Source organism: Balaenoptera borealis, assembly GCF_965194805.1.
Source record: "Balaenoptera borealis genome assembly, chromosome: 9".
Taxonomy (NCBI): Eukaryota; Metazoa; Chordata; class Mammalia; order Artiodactyla; family Balaenopteridae; genus Balaenoptera; species Balaenoptera borealis.
Window position 1 is genome coordinate 5741433 of NC_138873.1, and position 27609 is coordinate 5769041.

Below are 27609 nucleotides of genomic sequence, written 5' to 3' on the forward strand. Positions count from 1 at the left end.
CTCACACCAGTCAGAATGGCCATCATCAAAAAATCTACAAACAATAAATGCTGGAGAGGGTGTGGAGAAAAGGGAACCCTCTTGCACTGTTGGTGGGAATGTAAACTGATACAGCCACTATGGAGAACAGTATGGAGGTTCCTTAAAAAACTAAAAATAGAACTACCATATGACCCAGCAATCCCACTACTGGGCATATACCCTGAAAAAACCATAATTCAAAAAGAGTCAGGTACCAAAATGTTCATTGCAGCTCTGTTTACAATAGCCAGGACATGGAAGCAACCTAAGTGTCCATCAACAGATGAATGGATAAAGAAGATGTGGCACATATATACAATGGAATATTACTCAGCCATAAAAAGAAATGAAATTGAGTTATTTGTAGTGAGGTGGATGGACCTAGAATCTGTCATACAGAGTGAAGTAAGTCAGAAAGAGAAAAACAAATACCGTATGCTAACACATATATATGGAATCTAAGAAATAAAAAAAAAAGGTCATGAAGAACCTAGGGGCAAGACGGGAATAAAGACACAGACCTACTAGAGGGACTTGAGGATATGGGGAGGGGGAAGGGTAAGCTGGGACAAAGTGAGAGAGTGGCATGGACATATATACATTACCAAACGTAAAATAGATAGCTAGCGGGAAGCAGCCGCATAGCACAGGGAGATCAGCTCGGTGTTTTGTGACCACCTAGAGGGGTGGGATAGGGAGGGGGGGGAGGGAGGGAGATGCAAGAGGGAAGAGATATGGGAACATATTTATATGTATAACTGATTCACTTTGTTATAAAGCAGAAACTAACACACTATTGTAAAGCAATTATACTCCAATAAAGATGTTAAAACACACACACACACACACAAATCATCATATGAAACACAGTTTTAACAAAGCTAAAAACATACATGCAGAAGACAGACTGAACTAAAACAATATACTGAAAGTGGTTATCTTCGGATGAATGTTATCTTATGTATACATTTTATTCATTTTCAAAATTTTCTAAAATAACCATCTATTATTTTAAACTATAAAAAAGTCAGAAAATCTAAGAATAAGTGCATACAATTTTCATATACCATACAATGACAAATTTTTTTTACAAACTATTATATATACTATGATCACAACTGAGAAGAAAGATAAGACAGAAATACTTTGAAAAATGTTAACAGTTGCATTCAGTGAATGGTGGAAAGATGATTGATTCATTTATTCCTTCTACTTTTCAATATTTTTTATTTTATAAAATAAAATGTATATATTTCATATTGAGAATAAACCTTTATAAGCAATAATAAGTATAAAAATTTGTATTTTTTACATGAGTTTAGCTGATTATTCTACCAGAATTAATTTTTGCATACAACTTTCAAAGCCAGGATAACCTTCTTTTGATAAAGGTAAAATATAATTTCCTGAAATTTTTGCCTCAAATATGTATTAAAATTGATATGATTATTCATTAATACTTTATTTAGATTTTACCTGAAAGAAAAGGAGAAACTTTATTATAACTTCAGGGGGTTGAAAATTTACTAAGTATCTAGAAGCCTCAAATATAAGAGACACTGACCACTCTAAATAAAAACATCAAACAAACATTGATTTTTTTTTACTCTCATGCCATCAATCTGATTCCATTTGTCATCTGTCAAAGAACTTTTGATCTCAAAAGTACTTCAGTAAAGAGATGGGCTATGTGACAAGTGATAAGACAGAGAGGGAACCATTCATTAAATTACTAATTGGAACAGATATGGAATTTCGCCATCCGGGCAGATACAGAAAAAACGTCAAAGCCCGATTTGTGTCCCCAAACCAGACTTTCTGAAAAGCAGCAACACACATTTTTCGTTTAAAGATTGGAGTACTGATACTTCTGAGATGGCAACATGTATCACTGGGCGGGTGGCAACAATCCCACTTCTTCATGGGAGAGTGATAGGGTATCTTAGGTGTGGCACCCTTGCGCTGCAAAGACCACGCCTACTTTTCAACAGCAGGGGGTTGCGTAACTTGAAAAGCAGGAGTGATTTGTTTTTCTTCTAGATGTCAGTCCACTGAGATGAAACTTACAGCACTGCTTGTTTCTCTTGGGATGTGAATTGTCTTTAGCCGATGCCTACCAAATCACTGTCACATAGCAGCGGCCGACCTTTCTTTTCAATCTATGCACTTTCCAGGAGTTATAAATCAGTTGACTTTCAAGCTCGATGAGATGGCATATGCCCTAGTTTGAAGAACAGATGGAGGCTTGGGGGAAAATTGTTTCTGCAGGCTTGCTACAAGCAGCACTGCTCTATAAAAGTGAACCATTCACACTAATTTCTCACATAAATTATATAGGCAGCAGGGAGCACCAGCCCATTCAGCAGAAAATCTTTCATCTAGCTTTCAGAGGTCATCTAACCAATTTAAATTAAAGTTATTTCTGATACATGGCTGTATTTTCATGCTGTACCCTTCTAAGACATAGCAATTCACATCAAATAAAAGAATGGCATTAATTGTTCATGCAGTCCCCTCCTCCAAAAAACATAGAACAGCACAGTAATTGCCAGGAGATTATTTTTTTCAAGACTTCTAGAATAAGTTCTGTCTATTAATTAATCACAGAGGAATTAATAGTGGAAATGTGGCAGCTCTCTTGTAGAAAAATCAGGTAAATTGTCACTTCTCTTGTAAAATTTGCCTTACAAATTCTACTAAGGCCTGTTATCCAAACTCAAACTTTGACAGTTATCAAAAGAAACAGAAGCCCAGGACAATTCCATGAATACATTCATTCTTCTTCATGTGCAACAAATTATTCAACTCAAAGAAATTTGCCTATAAGATTTTAAAGATCAATATCGATTTTGCCTAACGGGGTAATAGATACGGCATTAATTTTTTGAATCCTTAAGAAACTGAAACATTAAGAAATTGAAGGCACCAGAGGACTAAATTATTAATCAAAATTATAGAGTTTTGAGAACAATATACTGAGGGTTAATGGATTAGGTATCATATCACAGTGTGACTTACTTTAAAATGCAGTAGTATTTACAGATAATGAGCTATCATGGTTTGGGGCTGATCTTAATTGTAAGAAAATTAGTACACATTTCAATAATAATTATATTCAATAAATGTTTTTCCTGGTAGGAAATTATCAGTTATGTCAATGAAAACAGTCACACTGACAGAGCTTTTTATAGTTCATGAATACCAATGCCTCTAAGAACTGGAAAAAAAAAAGAGAACACACTGGAGGAAAAAATTCTGAATAGAGTCACAAATGAGTGTTCGCAACTAGGGGGTCGATACAGAATTGAAGGTATAGTCCAGCCACCATCAGCAGAAATTTTTAAAACAAATTTAGGCATTTAATTAACTTAGGCACAGCATTTCTTTACTTGGATGTCCAGACTGGACATACATTTTGAGTCATTTAGAAAGAAAAACAAACTTGTCATTTTGGAATTTAAGAAATTTAAGAAATCAGTAATCATTGGGAAAGCATTACGTATAACCTAAGCCTTTTCAAGGTAAAAGTTCAACCTACAGAAACTGTTGCATATAACTCTGGACTGTGCATTCAAATTAACTTGCTGGTGCTGATCTTCTTAATTTGCTACCAGAAGACTTGGCCTCTATGGCTAATTTCTAATCAATGTTTGTTCTTTGAAGTATTTCGTGAACAACTCAAAATATAGATATTTTAGTAATTGTGAAACAAACTTTCTTAGACCTCCCAATTTAAAAGAGCCACACCAATCATTCAGTACATGGTCATCACAGATGAGAGTAAGGCCTAGAGAGTGAGACGCATGGTCGCGAAACAGTGTCTAGAGAAGTAAAACAAGTTGCAGGATGTTTTACATTCATTCAGTACACATCACTGGGCACCAACTCTGTGCCAGATACTCTTTCAGGCATAGCACTGGGATAAAGGAGTGAACAAACTAGGAATACAGACAGAGTCCCTGCCTTTGAAGTCTTTAGGATATGTCATTTTCATTAGCCTTGCTATTGGCTCCATTGTAGACCCTATCTGGTTTTCATTTTCTCTCATCTTTCCTATTATATGCTAAATTTCTGTATTTTATAGTTCTTTGCAAAACAACTTAAAATCTTTTAGTATTAAAGTGGGATAAAATATATAAATGAATACACATATTACTTACTGGTTAAACAAATGTCACCACAACATTGCCATATGAGGGGTTATAAGGTGCTGAGAGGGGGGGTTTGAGGCAAAGTACAAGTCCATTTTGAGTTTTTCCCTTTTTGAGACAATTTGAAAGTTTGCGATTTTAGTCACATTTGTCATAGGGTTTGCATTATATCTTGATTTGGCTAGACAGTTAATGTCTATTTCTTATTCAAACCTTTCTAATATCTGGAACATCCTTAAGCATGTTCATAAGAAATTTAGTGGAAAACAAGACTCTCAGTGCATGCCAGTGCATGTCACATTCTGTCACGTAGCACGTTATCAAGGACAGATGGAGAAAGGTGATTTCTACTAATATCTGCTGCAACAAAATGTCTATAAAGCAAAGAAATTTAGAGACACCTTAGTGTGGTTGTAGCTATTTTCATCTTAGTTCATCAGAATAACTGAATGGTTTATAACACCATATAGTTATTTTTTAAAATCCAATGTGACTATTTTTCTCCAACTCTTTCTCCCAAGGTCTACATTGAATACTATAAAATAGTATTCTCGCACAATTTTTAAAAATGTCTTGGAATTAGAATTTATAATAAAACAGTGAATTTCATACTGCACCGATGATTCATAGTTTGCTCCTCATTAAGTGTGTAAGTAACAAGTAGTATTTCAAGTTCTTTTGAGTGACTACTTGAAGTGATTTCAGATTCCTGCCCAAAATAGGGAACTAGAATGGACTCCTGGCTCCTTCTCCTGGGGAAATGAGGGGAGGAAATGTGGATTCTGGGAAGTAACAAAGGGAAGGAAGGAGGAAGGAGAAAAGGAAAGGGGAGGAAGAAGAGGAAGGAGAGGAGAAGGAAAATAGTGAGGGTAGAGAGGAGAGGGGCAAGGGGAGGAGGAAGAAGGGAAGGAGAAGGGAAAGTAGAGGGAGGTGGGGGAGGAGAAGGAAGGAGAAGAAGATAAGGAGGGGGAAGAGCGAGAAGGCGACTCCTCAGGAGACCTGAAGGTTGTCTTAAACTGATGGGTGGAGAATGTCTAGTGGCAGAAGCGAGAGGATAGTTCCCAGAAAAGCGGTGTAAACGCCCACATAATTTTATATTCTCCTATGACGTGTGCTTTAATGCTTGACTTTGGTGCAATTTAAAGCTCCCTTCCACCAAAGGACCACATTCTACACTTATGCCTTGCTTCAACCCTCCTTTTTTGTTATTATTATGTTTTATTAGAGTATAGTTGCTTTAAAATATCGTGCCAGTTTATACTGTAGAGCAAAGTGAATCAGCTACACATACATATATATCCCCTCCTTTTTGAATTTCCCTCTCATCTAGGTCACCACAGAGCACTGAGTAGAGTTCCCTGCGCTATACAGCAGGCTCTCACCAGTTATCTACTTTATACATAGTATCAATAGTGTATATATGTCAATCCCAATCTCCCAGTTCATCCCACCCCCCCTCCCCCCCTGGTATCCACATGTCCATTCTCTACGTCTGTGTCTCCACCTCTGCCCTGCAGACAAGATTGTCTACACCAATTTTTTCAGATTCCATATATATGCGTTAATATATGATATTTGTGTTTCTCTTTCTGACTTACTTCACTCTGTATAACAGTCTCCAGGTCCATCCATGTCTCTACAAATGACCCAATTTCATTCCTTTTTATGGCTGAGAAATATTCCACTGTATATATGTACCACCTCTTCTTTATCCATTCGTCTGTTGATGGACATTTACATTGCTTCCATGACCTGGCTATTGTAAATAGTGCTGCTATGAACATTGGGGTTCATGTGTCTTTTTGAATTATGGTTTTCTCAGGGTATATGCCCAGGAGTGGGATTGCTGGGTCATATGGTAGTTCTATTTTTAGTTTTTTAAGGAATCTCCATACTGTTCTCCACAGTGGCTGTATCAATTTACATTCCCACCAACAGTGCAAGAGGGTTCCCTTTTCTCCACACCTTCTCCAGCATTTATTGTGTGTATATTTTTTGATGATGGCTATTCTGACTGGTGTGAGGTGATACCTCATTGTAGTTTTGATTTGCATTTCTGTAATAATTAGTGATGTTGAGCATCTTTTCATGTGTTTGTTGGCCATCTGTATGTCTTCTTTGGAGAAATGTCTAGTTAGGTCTTCCACCCATCTTTTGATTGAGTTGTTTGTTTTTTTGATATTGAGTGGCATGAATTGTTTGTATATTTTGGAGATTAATCCTTTGTCTGTTGATTCTTTTGCAAATATTTTCTCCCATTCCGAGGGTTGTCTTTTCATCTTGTTTATGGTTTCCTTTGCTGTGCAAAAGATTTTAAGTTTCATTAGGTCTCATTTGTTTATTTTTATTCTTATTCTCATTACTCTTGGAGGCAGGCCAAAAAAGATCTTGCTGCAATTTATGTCAAAGAGTGTTCTACCTAGGTTTTCCTTTAAGAGTTTTATAGTGTCTGGCCTTACATTTAGGTCTTTAATCCATACTTTTGGAAGTCCTAGCCATGGCAATCAGAGGAGAAGAAGATATAAAAGGAATACAAATTGGCAAAGAAGAAGTAAAACCGTCACTGTTTGCAGATGACATGATACTATACATAGAAAATCCTAAAGATGCCACCAGAAAACTACTAGAGCTCATCAGTGAATTTAGTAAAGTCGCAGGATACAAAACTAATACACAGAGATCACTTGCATTCCTATACACTAACAACGAAAGATCAGAAGGAGAAATTAAGGAAACAATCCCATTTACCATTGCAACAAAAAGAATAAAATACCTAGGAATAAACCTACCACAGAAAACTATAAGATACTGATGAAAGAAATCAAAGATGACACAAACAGATGGAGAGATACACCATATTCTTGGATTGGAAGAATCAATATTGTGAAAATGACTAGACTACCCAAAGCAATCTACAGAGTCAATGCAATCCCTATCAAATTATCAGTGGCATTTTTCAAAGAACTAGAACAAAAATTTTACAATTTGTATGGAAACACAAAAGACCCCGAATATCAAAAGCAATCTTGAGAAACAAAAATGGAGCTGAAGGAATCAGGCTCCCTGACTTCAGACTATACTACAAAGCTACAGTAATCAAGACAGTATGGTACTGGCACAAAAACAGAAATATAGATCAATGGAACAGGATAGAAAGCCCAGAGATAAACCCATGCACCTATGGTCATCTAATCTATGACAAAGGAGGCTAGAATATACAATGGAGCAAAGATAGCCTCTTCAATAAGTGGTGCTGGGAAAACTGGACAGCTACATGTAAAAGAATGAAATTAGAACACTCCCTAACACCATACACAAAAATAAACTCAAAATGGATTGAAGACCTAAATGGAAGGCCAGACAGCCCTCCTTTAAGTAGAAGAAGTTGAGACAATGTGCTGAAAGCTCTGCAAGTTTGTATGACATTTCTTCTGTCTCCAGAATGTCCTCTAGGTAGAGCCTCACCCCACCCCACACTATGCTTATAAAGGGGTATGACTCATATCACAAAATTACAGGAGACTGAATACTGGGAATTTAAGGTGTGGAAACACAATTTTTAAATCTCCATTGTTCATGCTGATTATCTGCTTTGTAACTTATTCAGAAGGGTTGGCTCTTGATCAACTTCTGTTGCTTGTAGTCTGGATACTGAACATATCAGCAACAGAACAAAGTCATGTTTCCTGAAGGTTAGTAGAGTCAAGAAAAATGCAGAAAAGTAAGTGGATTAAATGTTTAGAGCAATTAGTATGCTTTGTAATAGATTCAACCATTCACAATCAAGAATTCTTCAGCTGTATTTAGAAAATGCATATTTAAAAATAAAAAAGTATGCAGAGCTTGCCTGGTACATTTCGTAATCTAGATTAAATCTATCATCTTTCATAATCATTAACTTGCCACCAATAAGTATATAGAAAATTTCACTACAAATATTTTACAAAACTTCTTTTATGTTAACCAAGGAATGTATAAGCCCAGCCATGACAAAGATGCACATATCAGTCTTATTTTTTCATTTTAATAAAAATTCTTACATAGCTATAGTCTCCTATATGGCTAGCAGGTTCAGGCATTTATTTTTGACTGTCATTATCTTTTTCTTGTGCTAAATGATTTATTTTACTATATCCTGAATATTTAGAGATTACATATTTACTTTGGAGAATATCTAGAGATATGGCAATAAAAAAAGTAGGCAGTAAAGAGCCTTCATAAAATCCACAAACACAATGAGGAGTCCATCATAAGACAGGAAACCAGCTCTAAATCTTGGGCATTTAACTTTTTTTTAAATTAATTTTTATTAGAGTATGGTTGCTTTACAATGTTGTATTAGCCTCCACTGCACAACAAAATGAATCAGCCATGCACATACAGCTATCCCCTCACTTTTGGACTTCCCTCCCATTTAGGTTACCACAGTGCGTTAGGTAGAGTTCCCTGAGCTATACAGTATGTTTCCATTTTATACATAGTATCAATAATGTATATGTGTCAATCCCAGTCTCCCAATTCCTCCCACCCCACCCCTTTCACCCTTGGTATCCATACATTTGTTCTCTACTTGACTGTCATTATCTTAATGTAGAGCAGCACTGTCTAATATGGTAACCATGTGGCTATTTAAATTAAAATTAATTAAAATTTAAAATTTAGTTCCTCAGTCTCTATGGGGACATTTCAAGTGCTTATCGGCCACATATGGCTACTTGTAATATATTAGACAGTACAGATGCAGAACATTTCCACCACTGCAGAAAGTTGCATTAGACAGTGCTCTGATCTTTAGTGATACCGCAAGGAATATACTAAACTGCACGGATTGTGGCATTTGGTCTGCCCTGTTGTTTTGACATGTGGAACAAATGACCATTTCATGTGCCTTAAACTATGATGGTAGCTCAGGATGTGGGGTTGAGAAACCTAACCTTGCGAAGACATTTGCCTGTCTCTAACTCTTACTTCTACGTTCTGACTTTAGTAAGTCATTTATTAAGTATTACCGTAGCAGAGTGCCTTTATTATTTCAAGAATATATGGTGATTTCTAATATGGTGATGATCAGGTCAGCTAATCCAGAATAAAAAGAGGGGGAATCTGAGGTCTTGGGCAGGGATCCTCTCTCAGCAACTTCACAGACTGCAATGAGCCTGAGATGCTGGGGAAGTCTTCATCAGGGTTTAGGGCAGTGACTTCTTGGTCTTTCAGGCCTCTTGAAATTCTGATAAAGGAAATGGATCTCCTTGCCACTTAATTCTATACACCATTTCAGGTACTTACCACCGCCCTTGGAGCCTCAGGGGTGTCACAGGGAGTGTGGAGTGAGGACAGGTATTTTCCTGGGAATCAGAGATACTCAGGAGCCTTCAGCAAGGGGCGAGCTATGACATGAGATGAGAAGTTTGCTTGACCAGGGCTCTGTCCACACATGGCGAAGTGCAGTTCAGGGTCTGGGATTGTTCAGTTAGTTTGTTCTTGTGGGGTGCATGCGGAGCCCTGCTTCCTTCAACATTCGAGGTCCCTTCCTTAGAAATGGCATCCTAAAAGAAGGCCTCTGGTCTTACCAAGTACCAGACTTTCCCCATAGTACGTGTGCCAAGGAATAAATATGAATATATTGAGAGACTGCTCACAAGCCTGTGCTTAATAATTTTAATATTTTATCTTCAACATTACAGTAGTACAATTGAAATCCGGTTGATAAAGCTTTAAAAGGTAGAAGTCTACCGGTTATAGGGTAAGATGTTTCTTTAAATGTATGCTATTATCCTACCAGTGGCAGCAAATAAATTGTTTCCTCTTTATTCTGACTTTTTAGCTTGCTGAATCAGTACAATAGTCAATAGTAGCTTAAAAGAGTTAATATAGTTATAAGAAAGAAAAGCAATTTATATCCCATCTGACTGTTGGATTATCAAAGATAAAGCAAAATGATTCATCCTATATTTTTATTATTTTCAAGATGAATTTTTTCTAGTCTCTTGACATTTCTAAAAATTACTCATACGATTATTCAAACAGGTCAAAAAAATCTATGAATTCTTTTTATTGATAGAATTTTTGTGTGCTAAAATTACTTAAAACACCCAAAATCTACTCACTTTCTATAAAGAAATATGGAATATTCTTTTACTCAAAAGGAATCAAGTTCTTAAGAACCTGCACTATGTTATAGTGAATGAATTGGTACATAGACAAACAAACACAAAATCCATCTAACTAATCAAATACAAACAAAACCCCAAATTAAAGTTTTTAAGAATAAAATATCTAAATTAGTTATACTTGCTATAAATTTTTTCTCATTATGCACATTTTCACATAACAAATGCAAATTTTAAGAGAGATGATTAAAACCAGGATAATAATGTCCTTCATTCTCCTAAAAAAATTATGACAAAACTTAATAACAAGGATATCTTCAGATTTCTCTTGCCAATTTTTAATAATTCTAAGTTCAATAACTGGATATCATGTGACTGCTCAAGATTTCAAAATGTTTGATAATTATATGAAAACATTTAAAGACATACTAGAAATAATGCAAACAATTCTTTCAGTTTTTCCATAAAAGAAGGAAAAGGTTAATTTTAATGAATTTCTAACCTATTTACTTTGATGAATTCTACACTTTGATCATTTTTATTTTTTAACACAAATTTATTTGTTACTAATTATAAACAATCCTGACGTTCACCCTTCAGATACTACTGTGGGACTTTTTTATTACATGGATCAATTGCTAAATTTAAAATGATATTTGGCAAAGCCTTTTATGTTCCTTAACCTGATGTGATGCTCACACATGTGCATCTGCTTTTCTTTCTTTAGGCAGAGAAGCCCTTTTAGCTGATAAATATCACCCGAAGCAAAGTCCTTGATAACAAAAAATAATTAAATAGCAGAAGCTGGTTAGAGATCAGCATTCATTTTTCAAATTAAATGTAAAAGCCTTCTTCAGTTAAGAGATTGGCAAGTTTTTACAAATAACATCAGTGAACCTTTTAGAAAGAAACAGCCACATTAAAATGGAGTCATTAGGCAATACATTTATTTTGAAACCAATTAACCTTTTGTCAGAAAAATGTCGGTGCTGTAATGGTTTCAGCGGCGGAGGTCAGCCTCTAACAGGGCACGTATGACAGCCACTGTGCTGGCTGACACGTGCTGCAGACAGAGAGGAGAGGGAGGCAGTGAGAACCGGCCTTTTTTTGTATTCCACACTGCATTTCCAGGGAGCAGACAATCTTGACCTATCCATTCAGGTAATTAAAGCTTCCATTTGGAAGTGTCCTGCAGGAAGGTGAAATGTGGGGGAGATAAATGGCTGTTGTTCTTTGTATCCAGCCACCAGTTCCATAATTTGATGGACTGCCTGAAACAGGCTGGGATGCCAGGTTCTCATAAAAATAGAGATGAATTGGTCAGCACACAATTCTCTAAGGCAAAGCAACTCTGTCATTTTCTTTTTTGCAGGCTATAATTTAATTGTTAGTCAAGGTGGACAGCTGACACAGGGGAGCTTTCTCTCAGAGCTTACCTACCATCTTCCATTCACTGAGAAATCACTCCAGCTTATTTACTTATCAGCCAACTTTGTTCGACATTGGGAAATGTCACTTCTACAGGGAGCACAGCTGGTTCTCCCAGCTGTGCCCTGACTTACCTTCCACGCTATTTTGTTTCCTTTCGAATCATGTTCAAGGGCAATTGGGAAGTCCCCTCGTTCATAAAATTTTCGAAATGCTGTGGGCTTCGTTGGTCTTTCTTTAAATGCTCCTGCAGTTGGAGGGCCTCTCACCTTTAAAGAAAAAAAAAAAAAAGGAATCAAGTTTTAAAACACATTGGAAAATGCACAGTGAAAAGACTTTGGCTTTTATGTTTCATTTTGTATAAAATGTTCTGGAAGACAAACCAAATTATCTTAATAATGAACAACTGAAATCTCACTAATACAAACATTTGGAGAAGAAAATTATTTTATAATAACTATTAAGGATTTACTTTACTTCAAGCTACTTTACAAAGCATTCCTAGAAAATGTCACTTTAAAATATCACTTTATAACGAAGAAAAGCCTGAACTTTTGTTTAAGGAAAACATTTTAATAGAAGCAACTAAGTTCAGAGTATTAAAACTTTTAAGATTCTTAATAATTGCAAATTCTAATCTCAGGTCTGATATACTTTGTAGAATACTCCAGAAATAAATTTAAAATATATCCTTCAAATCTTTCTATATAAATAAAATGTTAGGATATGTTCTCATGTTATAAATATTAACAATAAAACCATAAAAATGTGATATAAAATTAAGTGATGATAAATGAGAGAGTTTAAGAAGAAAAATGGTGGTCTACTGTGTGTACATAGCATACATTTGGTAACATGAATTTATGAGAAAGAAACATTAAAAGAGATTATATGAGAATCTTTCACCTACCAAATTATGAGTTTTATGAAAGAAGAAACATTTCATATTGAGTTATTCACATTGACTCCAACTTTTAAATCTGCATTATTTACATATGAACTAATTCATTAGGTTACAAAATTCAAAGTGATTAGTGAATGACTATCATTAGAAAATGATAGTCGACTGTATTGTTCCTTATATATAGTCTAAACATTATTATCTTTACCTGTTTGTAAAAAAAAGGTAAATATTAGTCATCCATTAGTTTAATAAAAACAATTATTTTGTTAATTCTTAAATAGACAAGAGAGCAAATAATTTACCTACTATCTTAATATTTTAAGTTATTTGATGCAATATTAATTTTTAATATCTGTGTGAAAAATAATTTTAACAAAGTATATATAAAAATAGATCTAATATAACAAATATTACATATTATATAATGACAAATACATTTTATCTGAAGCACACATAAAGACTAAGATTAGAAACTGAGTAGGAGATTAAGAAATACCTTATTAAGATGATTAAATGCTGAAGTGGAATTGAAGAGTGAGGTAACACAAAGGCATTTATTAGCGTTTAAAATGTTCTTCACTACATAGCACATTATTCGCAGCAAATGATTACATAAGTAACTGAAATGACACTGGGCAGTGGAGAAGCAAGATTTACTCTTACTTACTGAAGATTTAAAATTTGTTCTGGTATTAGAATTTTTCAGCCAAGTTCATTCAATTGTTAAATGACCATATGCATACAGCAACTACTTTGTGCAGAGTTCTGAGCTGGATGCTATATATAAAGGAGGACATTCTCAACAATGTTAGTATAATGGAAACTGTAGAGATGTCACTCCTGGACTTTTGCAATTCATGGAGCAATATATTTTGAAACATATTTTTGGGAAATGATAAAGAATCAACAGTTTTTTATTTTGCCAAGAAGTTACATAAAAAAAAATTACTATTTACCATCATGTCACCATTTTAACACCCCCCAGAAGTGGTAGAACATAAACTAAAGAAAGTAAACATAGCCAGCATGCATATGTATTTACAGAAAGTTATAGTGCAATAGTACATATGCGTGTGCATGTGTATATGTGTATTATTATTATTTGTATACAGATACCTCATTTTTTATATTTTTGAAAAATTAATTTTTTAGTGGGTAAATAGGTATATATATAGTATGATACATATATATATAGATATATATATATAAAATGGACTATTATTCAGCCATAAAAAGAAGGAAGTCCTGCCATTTGGAATGACATGGATAGACCTTGAGGACATTATGCTAAGTGAAATAAGTCAGACAGACAAATACTGTATGATCTCACTTTTTTGTGGAATCTAAAAAAAAACTGAACTCATAGAAACAGAGAGTGGACTGGTGTTTGCCAGGGACTGGGGGTGTGTGGCATCTATTGTCTTTTTTCATTCGCTTTACAATCTTCCTGATTCTTGGTGTGACAACTGATTTTTTTATTGAAACCTGGACATTGGTGTGTTATGAGACTCTAGATCTTAAACCTTCTGCTTTAGCTGGTTTATTCTGACACCTCTAGCAGAAATGAGGTGGGGGGTGTCACCTGATTACTACCAGGTTGGGGTAGAAGTACGGGTATCCCACCTGGCCTCGGTTGAACCATGTGGAGGGAGCTCCTCATTAACACTGGGTGAGGGTGGGAGTTTCAGCACCACTGGCCTCCACTGTCACCTCCCTGACAGGGAAGGGTAGCAGTGCCTCATTAGTGCTCCTTACCCTGACAACACAGATGAAGTGGCCTCATTACTGCTACGCAGTGCCTGTCCCTCCACGAGGCATCCTCTGACACCACCCCAACAGGAAGGGGGAAGACCCTCTTATGACTGCTGGCTGGGGTGAAAGTCCAATCTGCCCCCATGTGTTCTCCACTGACACTATGTCAGAGGTGTTGGGGACCTCTTTTCTATTCCAGTAGAGATCAAAGACAATTTCTCATTTAAAAAATTCAGCTACAACAATTATTTAGGTTTTTTTGTCTGCTCATCATATGCTAACCATCTTTTTCAGTTTTTTTAGATGCCAAATTATTATTTATGCTGTTGACAGCAAGCCTCTCATTTATTTAACTGACTTAAAATTTGTTTGAGATTATCGATCTTTCTCTTTTTTCTTTGTATTTATCTTAAAATCAATTTCTCTTTTCCCTTATATCTCTTATTCTAAATATACTCCAATCTTTCTGATTCAGAACTCAAAATTCTAATCGTCCAAACTTTTCAAATAATGAATACATTTCTAAGATGCCTAGAAGGCTTTTTATAAATTGTAACAGATAACTTATACTTCCTCTTTCTTCCCATAAATTTTTATGGGCTCTCTAGAGAAATGATTCCATACCTACAGTTCCATGGAAGTCTTTGCTTAGTTTTACAAAAATTGTCCATGCTAATATGCAATGACTCAACAGTGCGGAAATTTTATTGAGTATCTGTTATCCTCTGTTTTTATATTTCTGCCATTTACTTATTTTGAAACACTAGATTCGTTCAATTCTGCTATAGATCCATTCCAAATTAACTCTTGGAATTTCAGGAGTTATAATTTGTAAAACCAACTAGAATATTACCACTTAGATTTGTTAATGCAAAGGGACATTACCTAATTTCATGCAGATGCTCTGTCACTCTATCCCTAGATAATATTTTTTTCTGTTCCAAATATATAGGTAGCCACTGAAACCTTACAGAAGGACATACTATTTTTTTAATATTCCATACATAATTCATTCCAACTAGTTCTAAAAGTCTGTACAGGAAAACCAAGTGAAATATAATTTCTGGAAAGGTAATAAAGATATTATTACTGGAAATCACACAGATGGATACAGCTTGACTAAACAACTTTAAAAGCCAACAAAAATACTGTGAAGAATCCTTACGTAAGTCTCATATTTGTACAAGGACTACTGTAAATTTTATTTAACGTCTTAAGAATTTTATCCCGATTTATTGTAAATAATATAAAGCAAATAAGGAACCATAAATCAAACTAGATTTGTGGGAAAATGCAATTAGGATTTGCCTGAATGGTGGGGTCTATCTGTAAACCAATTAGGATGAATGGATGTTGCAGCAGAATGCTTTTAATAAAATCGAATGCACTTGGGAACCGAGATATTGAATGCACTTTGAAGTGACTACAGATGACACAATACTTTATATGCCTACATTTATTGAATGTGCTGTAATGGATTTAGGACTTAGATCACAGTCTCTGTCATGGTCACAAAACTAATAATAATTAGCAGGAAGGAAGTTTCTCTAAAATTCTTCATCATATAGTTCAAAAGTTTCCTTTTCAGTAGATTTATTTTTTAGCATAAATTGAAACTGCTAAAAAGAAAAAAAGAAAAAAAAAGGAGACTTTTACTTCAAGTGGGAAGCTACATTGTGTTTTTCTAATTGGTCCATTTAGCCACCTCACTAACATTGAGACACTAAAATTCAAAGACAATAATTTCCTAATTAGGAAATTTTTCAACATGAAATTCGGATTCATAAAATCACTGTGGTTAAGAAGCTGGTGAGCCAGAGTTGGATTGTCTCCGAGCTACTCAGGCACTGGAATGTTAGCCGCGGGACTGGTAAATTGGTTGCCATCAGCCTAGATTTCTGAGTAAGGAGTATTATAATTCAGCGTCTGTCCTATTTGCCAGTCGTAATTGTTTTAATACATCGGAAAAATGCAATACCTAAGGTCACCAAATAACCAGAAAAATACTTGCAAAAGATTAACAGTTAACAAATCTGATTGTTGGTAGGTAGGGCACCTCAACATTAACAAAAGTGAGCTTATATTACCAGGTAAAATTTTTATAAGAAGCTTTAACAACATAACAATTTAACAATATAACAAAACACTATGATAGTAATGTTTTTGTTAGTAAGAGCCTCATATGGTAAAATATACATGTTTCAATAAATATTCAATATATGTGGACACACTTTGGAGTCCTTAAAAGTCAGGCCCTATGGTAACAGTTGAGTGATAGAGAAAACTTCTAAGTGACATAGGTAACCTATTTTAAGAAGCTTATTCCACTGAGGCCTAACAGGATGGCTTAGAGTCAGGAGAATGTGGAGTCAAGATGATCAATCTGGACTTTACTGGAGTCCTCTAAGCATGAGATGGCAAAGGCCTTGAATTAGGGTGGCATCAGGAATAAAAACGAAATCCCCTTATACTGCGTTCGTTCTTTACAAACATTATTGGTTTCAGTTTTCAACAAAACACATATGAAATGGTCTTACAGACAAGGAAATTAAAGCTTAGATATGTTCAAAACCTGGCAGAAATCACAGAACTAGAAAGTAGTAGGAAAGATATTTGACTTCCAATCTCTCTGCCGCTATAGGACATGTCCTCAGTCACTGTACTAGAGGGTTGGGAAAAACTTAAGGGGGAATTACCTAGGGCACATGACTAATTGAATGAAGAGATTTAAAGGCAGAGATGAGACAGGCTTCTGACTACAAAGATGTGAATAATAAATTTGTTTTAAGTTACATAAATAATAAACTGCAGAATGGAGGGAAATCTTATTAAATCACTTACTATTCTATCACCTATTAATAAGTTTGTGCTTTCTCTCTAGACTTTTTCCAAAAACATATATACAAATACCATTTTTTCATTTTTATGTCCTTTCCATTTAGTGTACTTTTTCATTTTTTGTGGCTAAGCAATATTCTACCAACTATCTGCAATTATATTTGGAATTTATATTATTTCCATTTCGTTTGCCTTTTGTAATTACATTATTATAAAATTTTCAGGCATATCACATTTTCCACATTTTATATTATTTCCTTCAGACAGAATCTTCAGTATGAGATGAGATCAAAATTTATATTTTATGATTCTTGATAAAATTATTTGTTAATTAAATAGGTCTTCTGTTTTAGTCTACTTGGGCTGCTATAACAAAATACCACAGACTGGATGACTTAAACAAGAGAAATTTTATTTTCTCAGTTCTGGAGACTGGACATCTGAGATCAGGGTGCCAGCAAGGTCAGGTTCCAGTGAGAACCCCCTTCCTAGCTTGCAGACCGCTACCTTCTCACTGGATCCTCACATGGCAGAGAGACAGCGAGCTCTGGGCTCTTTTCCTCTTCTTATAAGAACACTAATCCCATCACAGAGACCCCACTCTCATGAAGCCATCACATAAACCTAATTACCTCTCAAAGGCCCCACCTCCAAATACTATCACATTGGGGGTTAGGGTTTCATATAAATTTTGGGGGGACACATTCAGTCGATAACGTCTTCTTATTGTTCAATTTGGATTACTATGTTTAACAAATGAGGATGAACGTTTTCTCATTTTAGTATAAATGCTATACGAATACGTTTGTGAATGTACGTTCATGTCTTTTCTATATTAAAATCAATTTGTATGAGCTTTTTATATTAAAAGATATTAACCATGTTTGCATTTACAACAAATATCTACTTATTATTTTGCCTTCCATTTTTACTTATTTAGCATTTAAAGTTTTTAAATTTTTTATAGGAGAGTTTCTTTCTCTTTTCTTTACTTGCTCTTTTTGCCTCCAGCTTTGCCTTGTTTAGATCATTCCTCTGTCAGCTGCACAATGAATATTTTAATTGACTAATTAAATCATATCTCTCATCTACTTAGAATCCATAAGTGATTTCCCACAAACATGCTACACAAAGACATTTGCAAGCTGAGTGTTGCTCTCCCCAGCATTCCTCTACAGGTACCCAAGCATAAATTATACCTAAACACTGGCAGTTCTCAGACATGCCCTGCTCTCTTTGGTCTTCTTGATTTTGCTATCCCATCAATCTGTTATTCTCTCTTACCCCTTTACTACTCCTTTTTATCCTCCTTCTTTTTCTCCTGAAACTAGTAATCACCTTCATGACTAAGCACAAACCTCACCTCTCCTAAGAAACCTTTCCTAACAAACCATATTCGACACTGTGGTGGGATCAGGTTCTTCACCTTATGGTTGAAATGCCTGGGGGATAAACTAGACTTGGTCATTAAACCACTGGAACAACCTGTATGGAGATTACTAAGGAGATCTAGGCTGTCGACAAAGTTTGTTTATAATCAAGTGGTTGGGTTAAATCTATGCAAGTTGGCAAATTTTTCCAAAGGGAAAGTATATAGTGAGGAAAATGCTGGGAACCCAAGACATTACCTGGAGATTTGGAATTCTACAGGAGAATAGAAAGAACAGTCAGAATGGTAGCAAGTAAACAGGGAAGGCAAGTAAATCATAGAAATCAGTGAATGAGAGGGACAAATTTTGCTTTTCTTTTGTTTTAATGATACAAGGAGATCAATTAAGAAGAAGAATGAAAGATCTCTGAAAATTAAGCAGCTGTAGTGGTATGATGGGGTGGAAGCCAGACTATAATGCATTGAGTAATGAATAAGGAATATGAAGTAAAACCAGATATACGCTTTGGGAGTTATTCTGCCCTATGGGCTGTCAAAATCTGAGCTGTTAGCAAGGTGTCATTGTTAAAGCAGGGTAAAGTGAGTGCTAACTGGAAATGGGGGAAGAAAAGACTGTCAATGGACTGTAATACTGGAATTCATAAACTATCTAATCACTTATGGAACCAGAATGATTTTAGAATACAAGATATATGTATAACTAATACACTTACCTGAACAGCCAGAGGAACTTGTGAAGTAAAGTATAGATTTTTCTTTGTTAGAAACTCACAAATCTGAATTCAAGAACTTATGGTCACATAAACTAAAATATTAATTAGAAACAGAGTTAAGAAACTGGCTCTAAAATAGATATTACCTATATCACTCATTCATTGAAAAATGCATTGAATACATAATATTTCCAAGTCACTAGGCTTGGTATTATTGGGGACAAAAAGATAAGTCAAATATATTATCCTCAAGATACATATCATTCAGGAAAAGAGATAAGAATATCCCCCAGAATCTTCTATAGAAATAAGAATGTGATAAATGCCACAGAAAGATGTATAGAATTCTGCACACTCAGAAGATAAAACATTTGGGTTTTAAGGCATTGTTCCTTTTCATTAGAAAATGTTATTCAGCCTTGCAAGGTACCTATACTTTTCAGTGGAACCAGGCAGAAATGTATTGTAATTTTCTATAAACCTGAATTCTGTACAATTTTAGTAGAAATAATTAGAGTATTATGGTTGCTGTACCACAGATTTGTCTATTTATAACCTATGTAGTTATTAATTATTAAATCAGAATTAATTTGCTTGGATTTTCTGTTTATTATTACATTTAAGTAATTATCAATTATTACCACAATTTTATAACCAAAAATTCAACATTGATTAGACCAATACGTATTTCGTTTCTATGTAAAACCTCTCACATTAAAACCCATGTATTCTATTTCGAAATTCACTTCTATAAATGGGAAAATTTTGCTTAAAATATGGCTTGTTTGATGCTTAAAATGAAATAACTTAGTCTAAAGTGCTTGCAGAAACTAGTTTAAATATAATTAGCATATAAAAACTATTAGTATTGTAAATATTATAATAATTTGCATTTAAATTAGCATTGTTATATAATGATTACAAAAACCCAAATAGCTTATAATATAGCTTTTCAGATAGGCAGCACTAGAAAGATACAGTGTTAGTGAAAAGAGTAACATGGAGTAAAAGGACAAATACTTCAATTAAAAAATTTAGAAGACTTTGGTACTAGACTTAACTTTTCAACTTGACAATAAATTGTGTCTTGCCTTGTTCCCAAAAGGATCATGAAGATACATGCAGTAAAGAAGAAGCATAAACTTGGAGCTGCCTTACAACAAGGGCAAGTGATTGGACCCTTTGGAGCCTCAGCTTCCTCATGTGTCAGATTAAAAAATTTCACGGGCTGACCTCTAAGATCCTTCCTACACCTCTATAACCTAACATGTGTATTTATTAATTCAACAAATATTGAGGACAATACTATCAGAGAATTTACCTACATATAGAGCTAAGAGGAATCTCAAACGGCACATGAATTCCTTGTTTTACTTTTGACAAACTGAAATTCAAAGGGGCTATGGAAACATATTCAAGTTTACATTTCAAGGCTTATTTTTCTCAGCACTATCATCTTAATAACAAGCTTGGTTTCATAGATTCTAGACTTTTTCAGGCTAGGATCCAATAACTTAATTTAAAAATGCTTTTGCAATAACTATATGACAAAAAGAAGTCCCAAAGATTGCTGAGCAAATTATGGTTGTGTCATTTTAATTTTAAAACTAAACTATAACACGCTTGGAACTAAGAGTTTATTTCAAAATGTTGTCTCTGTTACCTAAAATAGTTCTGAAAGCAATGGGTGGACTACACGATTTCTTTTAAATTTCTTTGTTTAAAGTAATAGTCACTGGTGGTTCTTTAAATTCTTTGTTGTAGGAAAAAAAAAAAAGAAGATTGATAGCCTTTCCTAACAAAATGAGATGCAATAATCAAATGATGAAAAAGAAATCTTCACAGTTGAAGACTAAAAAAGTTTACTGCAAAGTTGCTCTCTTCCTGCAGTTAAATACAGGAAAAGGCCACATATTTAAGTGTCCAAGTATGATTCTTGCTATCAACTTGTCTCCAGAGAGTCATCAGAGATTTCAGTTTAGACTGTGTTATTTAGCATCTGTCTTGTAGAACTGATAAAATGCCTGAATGACTGAGACAGCTTGGCTAATACATTGTCACACCTAACACTAAGGCCAAAGAAATGAGTGAGCTAAATGTGAAAGGAGAATATAAATGAGTAAGAGTTTAAAATATATTCTATTCCTGTTATACCTTTAATGTTGAGAGCATGGTAAGTAGTTTATATCTAAACATGTACATTCAGTGTCTTGCAACAGAGTTATTCCTTACTGAATAATTAGAGTAAAAATGTTATTTTTGTATATGTGAAGAGACTATTACCATTTATACCTTACATATCATGAATATTTTAACAGAAAATTTGAAAATCCTTGTGTTTAATGATGCAAACTGATTTTCTCCAGAAAGAACTAGCTATTTAATAGAAAACAATTTTTAGAACTGTTTACAATAAAAAAAAAAATTATATTGGTTAAAAAAGAGTTTTGCTTTCCCATCAGTCTACTGGCTTCCTCTAAAAAAAGTACTTCGAAAGTTCATACAATTTGCAGAGATATTAAACACGTTGATTATAATTTACAGACTCTAATGGTCAAATCAAGGAAGAAAGAAATGTGCAAAAACATTTGTGTTATTGTACATACAAAGCATGCATGTGACAACTTAACTGGAAGATAATATAATAAGAAATACAAGATTATAATCTTAACAGTCTGGGATTTTCCACCATGGAAAGGAATAGAAGAAGAAATGAAGCCCTATCTAAACTGTACGTCATCTCTCTAAGGTAAAGATAGTAATGCATCATTCCTTGTCTAGATGTAATACGTTTTTACTTTTTTCTCCCTTATATTTTTATCTTTTAGTAAATAAAGTACATTTTTTCCTGAGCCAAGATCTTCATCTGTGAAAGCTAGCTGACATTAGGTCAGCTTGTGGCCAAAATAAAGCCAACTAGTCCACATGAAGAATAAACTCTTAACCTCTGCTCTACTAACAACAAGCCAGTTTGGCCATTTGTCTAACTTACCCTAACTAGACATGCACAACTCACAAATCAGAAGATTTATCAATGACTTCCTTTACATTCAGAAGTGTTTCATTTTGCATAGATATAGTTTACTTTAGATGACTGTATGTAGTTAAATGTTTTGAATAGAAATTGTAACCATGATTTGAAATATGTTAGACATTAGAATTATATACAAGCATTCCATGTACTTGTATAAGCAGTTTATACGCACATACACGCACGCACACACACACACACACACACACACACACACATATCATACAACCTAAGTGAGAAGTTTCCTCATCTTTCTTCTGAAATATGTTACTTTATCTTCGTTTTTATCATACAATAAAATATGAGATAATCCTTAAATTAAAAGAAATATAGGAGGAATCGACAAAATGCTTTCCTTCCCAGTCTACTTCAATTCCTTAGTATCTGGCAAGTAATAAATCTCGAAAGTTAAAATGATTTCTAGAAAAAACACTTCTTCCGTCTTTTATTCTAGAATCATACAAATACAGTATGAACTCCATTTACTGTAAAATTAGGAGAAAAAACTGACCACTGAAAGCTCTCTAAGATAAGGCACAAGTTACAGGGGAGGAATGGAAGAGACAAAATATGGTGAGTGATGAGAGATCACTGAGGGATTCCAGAAAACAACACAAAAATAATTTTGGGTGAGGAAAATCTCATGAAAAGAAAACGTTGTAAGATTGGTTTAAGATGGTGGAGTAGAAGAACATGCTCTCACTCTTGCGAGAACTCTGGAATCACAACTAACTGCGGAACAATCATTGACAGGAAGACACTGGAACTCACCAAAAAAGACACCCCACAACCAAAGACAAAGGAGAAACCACAATGAGACCATAGGAGGGGCGCAATCACAATAAATTCAAACCCATAACTGCTGGGTGGGTGACTCACAAACTGGAGAACACTTTTACCACAGAAGTCCACCCACTGGACTGAAGGTTCTGAGCCTCACGTCAGGTTTCCCAACCTGGGGGTCTTGCAACCGGAGGAGGAATTCCTAGAGAATCAGACTTTGAAGGCTAGCAGGATTTGACTGCAGGACTTCGACAAGACTGGGGGAAACAGAGATTCCACTCTTGGAGGGCACACACAAAGTAGTGTGTGCATCAGGACCCAGAGGAAGGAGCAGTGACCCCATAGAGACTGAACCAGACCTACCTGCTAAGTGTTGGAGGGTCTCCTGCAGAGGCGGGGGATGGCTCTGTCTCACCGTGAGGAAAAGGAAACTGGCAACAGAAGTTCTGGGAAGTACTCCTTGGCGTGAGCCCTCCCAGAGTCTGCCATTCGCCCCACCAAAGAGCCTGGGTAGGCTCCAGTGTTGGGTCACCTCAGGCCAAACAACCAACAGGGAGGGAACCCAGCCCCACCCATCAGCAGTCAAGTGGATTAAAGTTTTCCTGAGCTCTGCCCACCAGAGCAACACCCAGCTCTACCCACCACCAGTCCCTCCCATCAGGAAATGTCCACAAGCCTCTTAGATAGGCTCATCCAGCAGAGGGCAGACAGCAGAAGCAAGAAAAACTACAGTCCTGCAGCCTGTGGAACAAAAACCACATTAACAGAAAGACAGACAAGATGAAAAGGCAGAGGGCTATGTACCAGATGAAGGAACAAGATAACACCCCAGAAAAACAACTAAATGAAGTGGAGATAGGCAACCTTCCAGAAAAAGAATTCAGAATAATGATAGTGAAGATGAACCAGGACCTCGGAAAAAGAATGGAGGCAAAGATCAAGAAGATGCAAGAAATGTTCCACAAAGATCTAGAAGAATTAAACAACAAACAAACAGAGATGAACAATACAATAACTGAAATGAAAAATACGCTAGAAGGAATCAATAGCAGAATAATTGAGGCAGAAGAACGGATAAGTGACCTGGAAGACAGAATGGTGGAATTCACTGCTGCAGAACAGAAAAAAGAAAAAAGAATGAAAAGAAATGAAGACAGCTTAAGAGACCTCTGGGACAACATTAAACACAACATTTGCATTATAGGGGTTCTAGAAGGAGAAGAGAGAGAGAAAGGACCCGAGAAAATATTTGAAGAGATTATAGTCGAAAACTTCCCTCATATGGGAAAGGAAATAGCCACCCAAGTCCAGGAAGCGCAGAGAGTCCCATATAGGATAAACCCAAGGAGAAACACGCCGAGACACATAGTAATCAAATTGGCAAAAATTAAAGACAAAGAAAAATTATTGAAAGCAGCAAGGGAAAAACGACAAATAACGTATAAGGGAACCCCCATAAGGTTAACAGCTGTTTTCTCAGCAGAAACTCTACAAGCCAGAAGGGAGTGGCATGATATACTTAAACTGATGAAAGGGAAGGACCTAAAACCAAGATTATTCTACCCGGCAAGGATGTCATTCAGATTCGACGGAGAAATCAAAAGCTTTACAGACAAGCAAAAGCTAACAGAATTCAGCACCACCAAACCAGCTCTACAACAAATGCTAAAGGAACTTCTCTAAGTGGGAAACACAAGAGAAGAAAAGGACCTACAAAAACAAACCCAAAACAATTAAGAAAATGATAATAGGAACATACATATCAATAATTACCTTAAATGTGAATGGATTAAATGCTCCAACCAAAAGACACAGGCTCACTGAATGGATACAAAAGCAAGACCCATATATATGCTGTCTACAAGAGACCCACTTCAGAGCTAGAGACACATACAGACTGAAAGTGAGGGGATGGAAAAACATATTCCATGCAAATGGAAATCAACAGAAAGCTGGAGTAGCAATACTCATATCAGATAAAATAGACTTTAAAATAAAGACTGTTACAAGAGACAAGGAAGGACACTACATAATGATCAAGGGATCAATCCAAGAAGAAGATATAACAATTATAAATATATATGCACCCAACACAGGAGCACCTCAATACATAAGGCAACTGCTAACAGCTCTAAAACAGGAAATCGACAGTAACACAGTAATACTGGGGGACTTTAACACCTCACTTACACCAATGGACAGATCATTCAAACAGAAAATTAATAAGGAAACACAAGCTTTAAATGACACAATAGACCAGATAGATTTAATTGATATTTATAGGACATTCCATCAGAAAACAGGAGATTACAGTTTCTTCTCAAGTGCGCACGGAACATTCTCCAGGATAGATCACATCTTGGGTCGCAAATCAAGCCTCGGTAAATTTAAGAAAATTGAAATCATACCAAGCATCTTTTCTGACCACAATGCTATGAGATTAGAAATGAATTACAGGGAAAAAAACGTAAAAAACACAAGCACATGGAGGCTAAGCAATACGTTACTAAATAACCAAGAGATCACTAAAGAAATCAATAAAGAAATCAAAGAGGAAGTCAAAAAATACCTAGAGACAAATGACAATGAAAACATTACAATCCAAAACCTATGGGATGTGACAAAAGCAGTTCTAAGAGGGAAGTTTATAGCTATACAAGCCTACCTCAAGAAACAAGAAAAATCTCAAATAAACAATGTAACCTTACACCTAAAGGAACTAGAGAAAGAAGAACAAACAAAACCCAAAGTTAGCAGAAGGAAAGAAATCATAAAGATCAGAGCAGAAATAAATGAAATATAAACAAAGAAAACAATAGCAAAGATCAATAAAACTAAAAGCTGGTTCTTTGAGAAGATAAACAAAATTGATAAACCTTCAGCCAGACTCATCAAGAAAAAGAAGGAGAGGACTCAAATCAATAAAATTAGAAATGAAAAAGGAGAAGTTACAACAGACACCGCAGAAATACAAAGCATCCTAAGAGACTACTACAAGCAACTCTATGCCAATAAAATGGACAACCTAGAAGAAATGGACAAATTCTTAGAAAGGTATAACCTTCCAAGACTGAACCAGGAAGAAATAGAAAATATGAACAGACCAATCACAAAATATGAACAGACCAATCAGTAATGAAACAGAAACTGTGATTAAAAATCTTCCAACAAACAAAAGTCAAGGACCAGATGGCTTCACAGGTGAATTTTGTCAAACGTTTCGAGAATAGCTAACACCCATCCTTCTCAAACTCTTCCAAAAAATTGCAGAGGAAGGAACACTCCCAAACTCATTCTATGAGGCCACCATCACCGTGATACCAAAACCAGACAAAGATACTACAAAAAAAAGAAAATTACAGACCAACGTCACTGATGAATATAGATGCAAAAATCCTCAACAAAATACTAGCAAGCAGAATCCAATAACACATTAAAAGGATCATACACCATGATCAAGTGGGATTTATCCCAGGGATGCAAGGATTCTTCAATATATTCAATTCAATCAATGTGATACACCATATTAACAAATTGAAGAATAAAAACAATATGATCATCTCAATAGATGCAGAAAAACCTTTTGACAAAATTCAACACTCATTTATGATAAAAACTCTCCAGAAAGTGGGCATAGAGGGAAACTACCTCAACATAATAAAGGCCATATATGACAAACCCACAGCAAACATCATTCTCAATGGTGAAAAACTGAAAGCATTTTCTCTAAGAACAGGAACAAGACAAGAATGTCCACTCTCACCACTAGTATTCAACATAGTTTTGGAAGTCCTAGCCACGGCAATCAGAGAAGAAAAGAAATAAAAGGAATAAAAATTGGAAAAGGAGAAGTAAAACTGTGTAGAGCTAATCAGAAAACTACTAGAGCTAATCAATGAATTTGGTAAAGTTGCAGGATACAAAATTAATGCACAGAAATCTCTTGCATTCCTAAACACTAATGATGAAAAATCTGAAAGAGAAATTAAGGAAACACTCCCATTTACCACTGCAACAAAAAGAATAAAATACCTAGGAATAAACCTACCTAAGGAGACAAAAGACCTGTATGCAGAAAACTATAAGACACTGATGAAAGAAATTAAAGATGATACCAACAGATGGAGAGATATACCATGTTCTTGGATTGGAAGAATCGATATTGTGAAAATGACTCTACTACCCAAAGCAATCTACAGATTCAATGCAATCCCTATCAAATTACCAATGGCATTTTTTACAGAACTAGAACAAAAAATCTTAAAATTTGTATGGAGACACAAAAGACCCCGAATAGCCAAAGCAGTCTTGAGGGAAAAAAACGGAGCTGGAGGAATCAGACTCCCTGACTTCAGCCTATACTACAAAGCTACAGTAATCAAGACAATATGGTACTGGCACAAAAACAGAAAAATAGATCAATGGAACAAGATAGAAAGCCCAGAGCTAAACCCACGCACCTATGGTCAACTAATCTATGACAAAGGA

General features: G+C 35.3%; 1 protein-coding gene across 2 annotated transcripts in view; it reads right to left on the minus strand.

The window, feature by feature from the left end:
* Positions 1 to 27609, minus strand: part of PACRG (parkin coregulated) — a 505850-nt gene that overhangs the window by 418401 nt on the left and 59840 nt on the right. For both annotated transcript variants that reach the window (XM_082404659.1, XM_082404658.1), the window contains exon 2: positions 11845 to 11979. In XM_082404659.1, coding sequence (XP_082260785.1) covers positions 11845 to 11979 — 135 coding nt within the window. The remainder of the gene's footprint in view (positions 1 to 11844; positions 11980 to 27609) is intronic.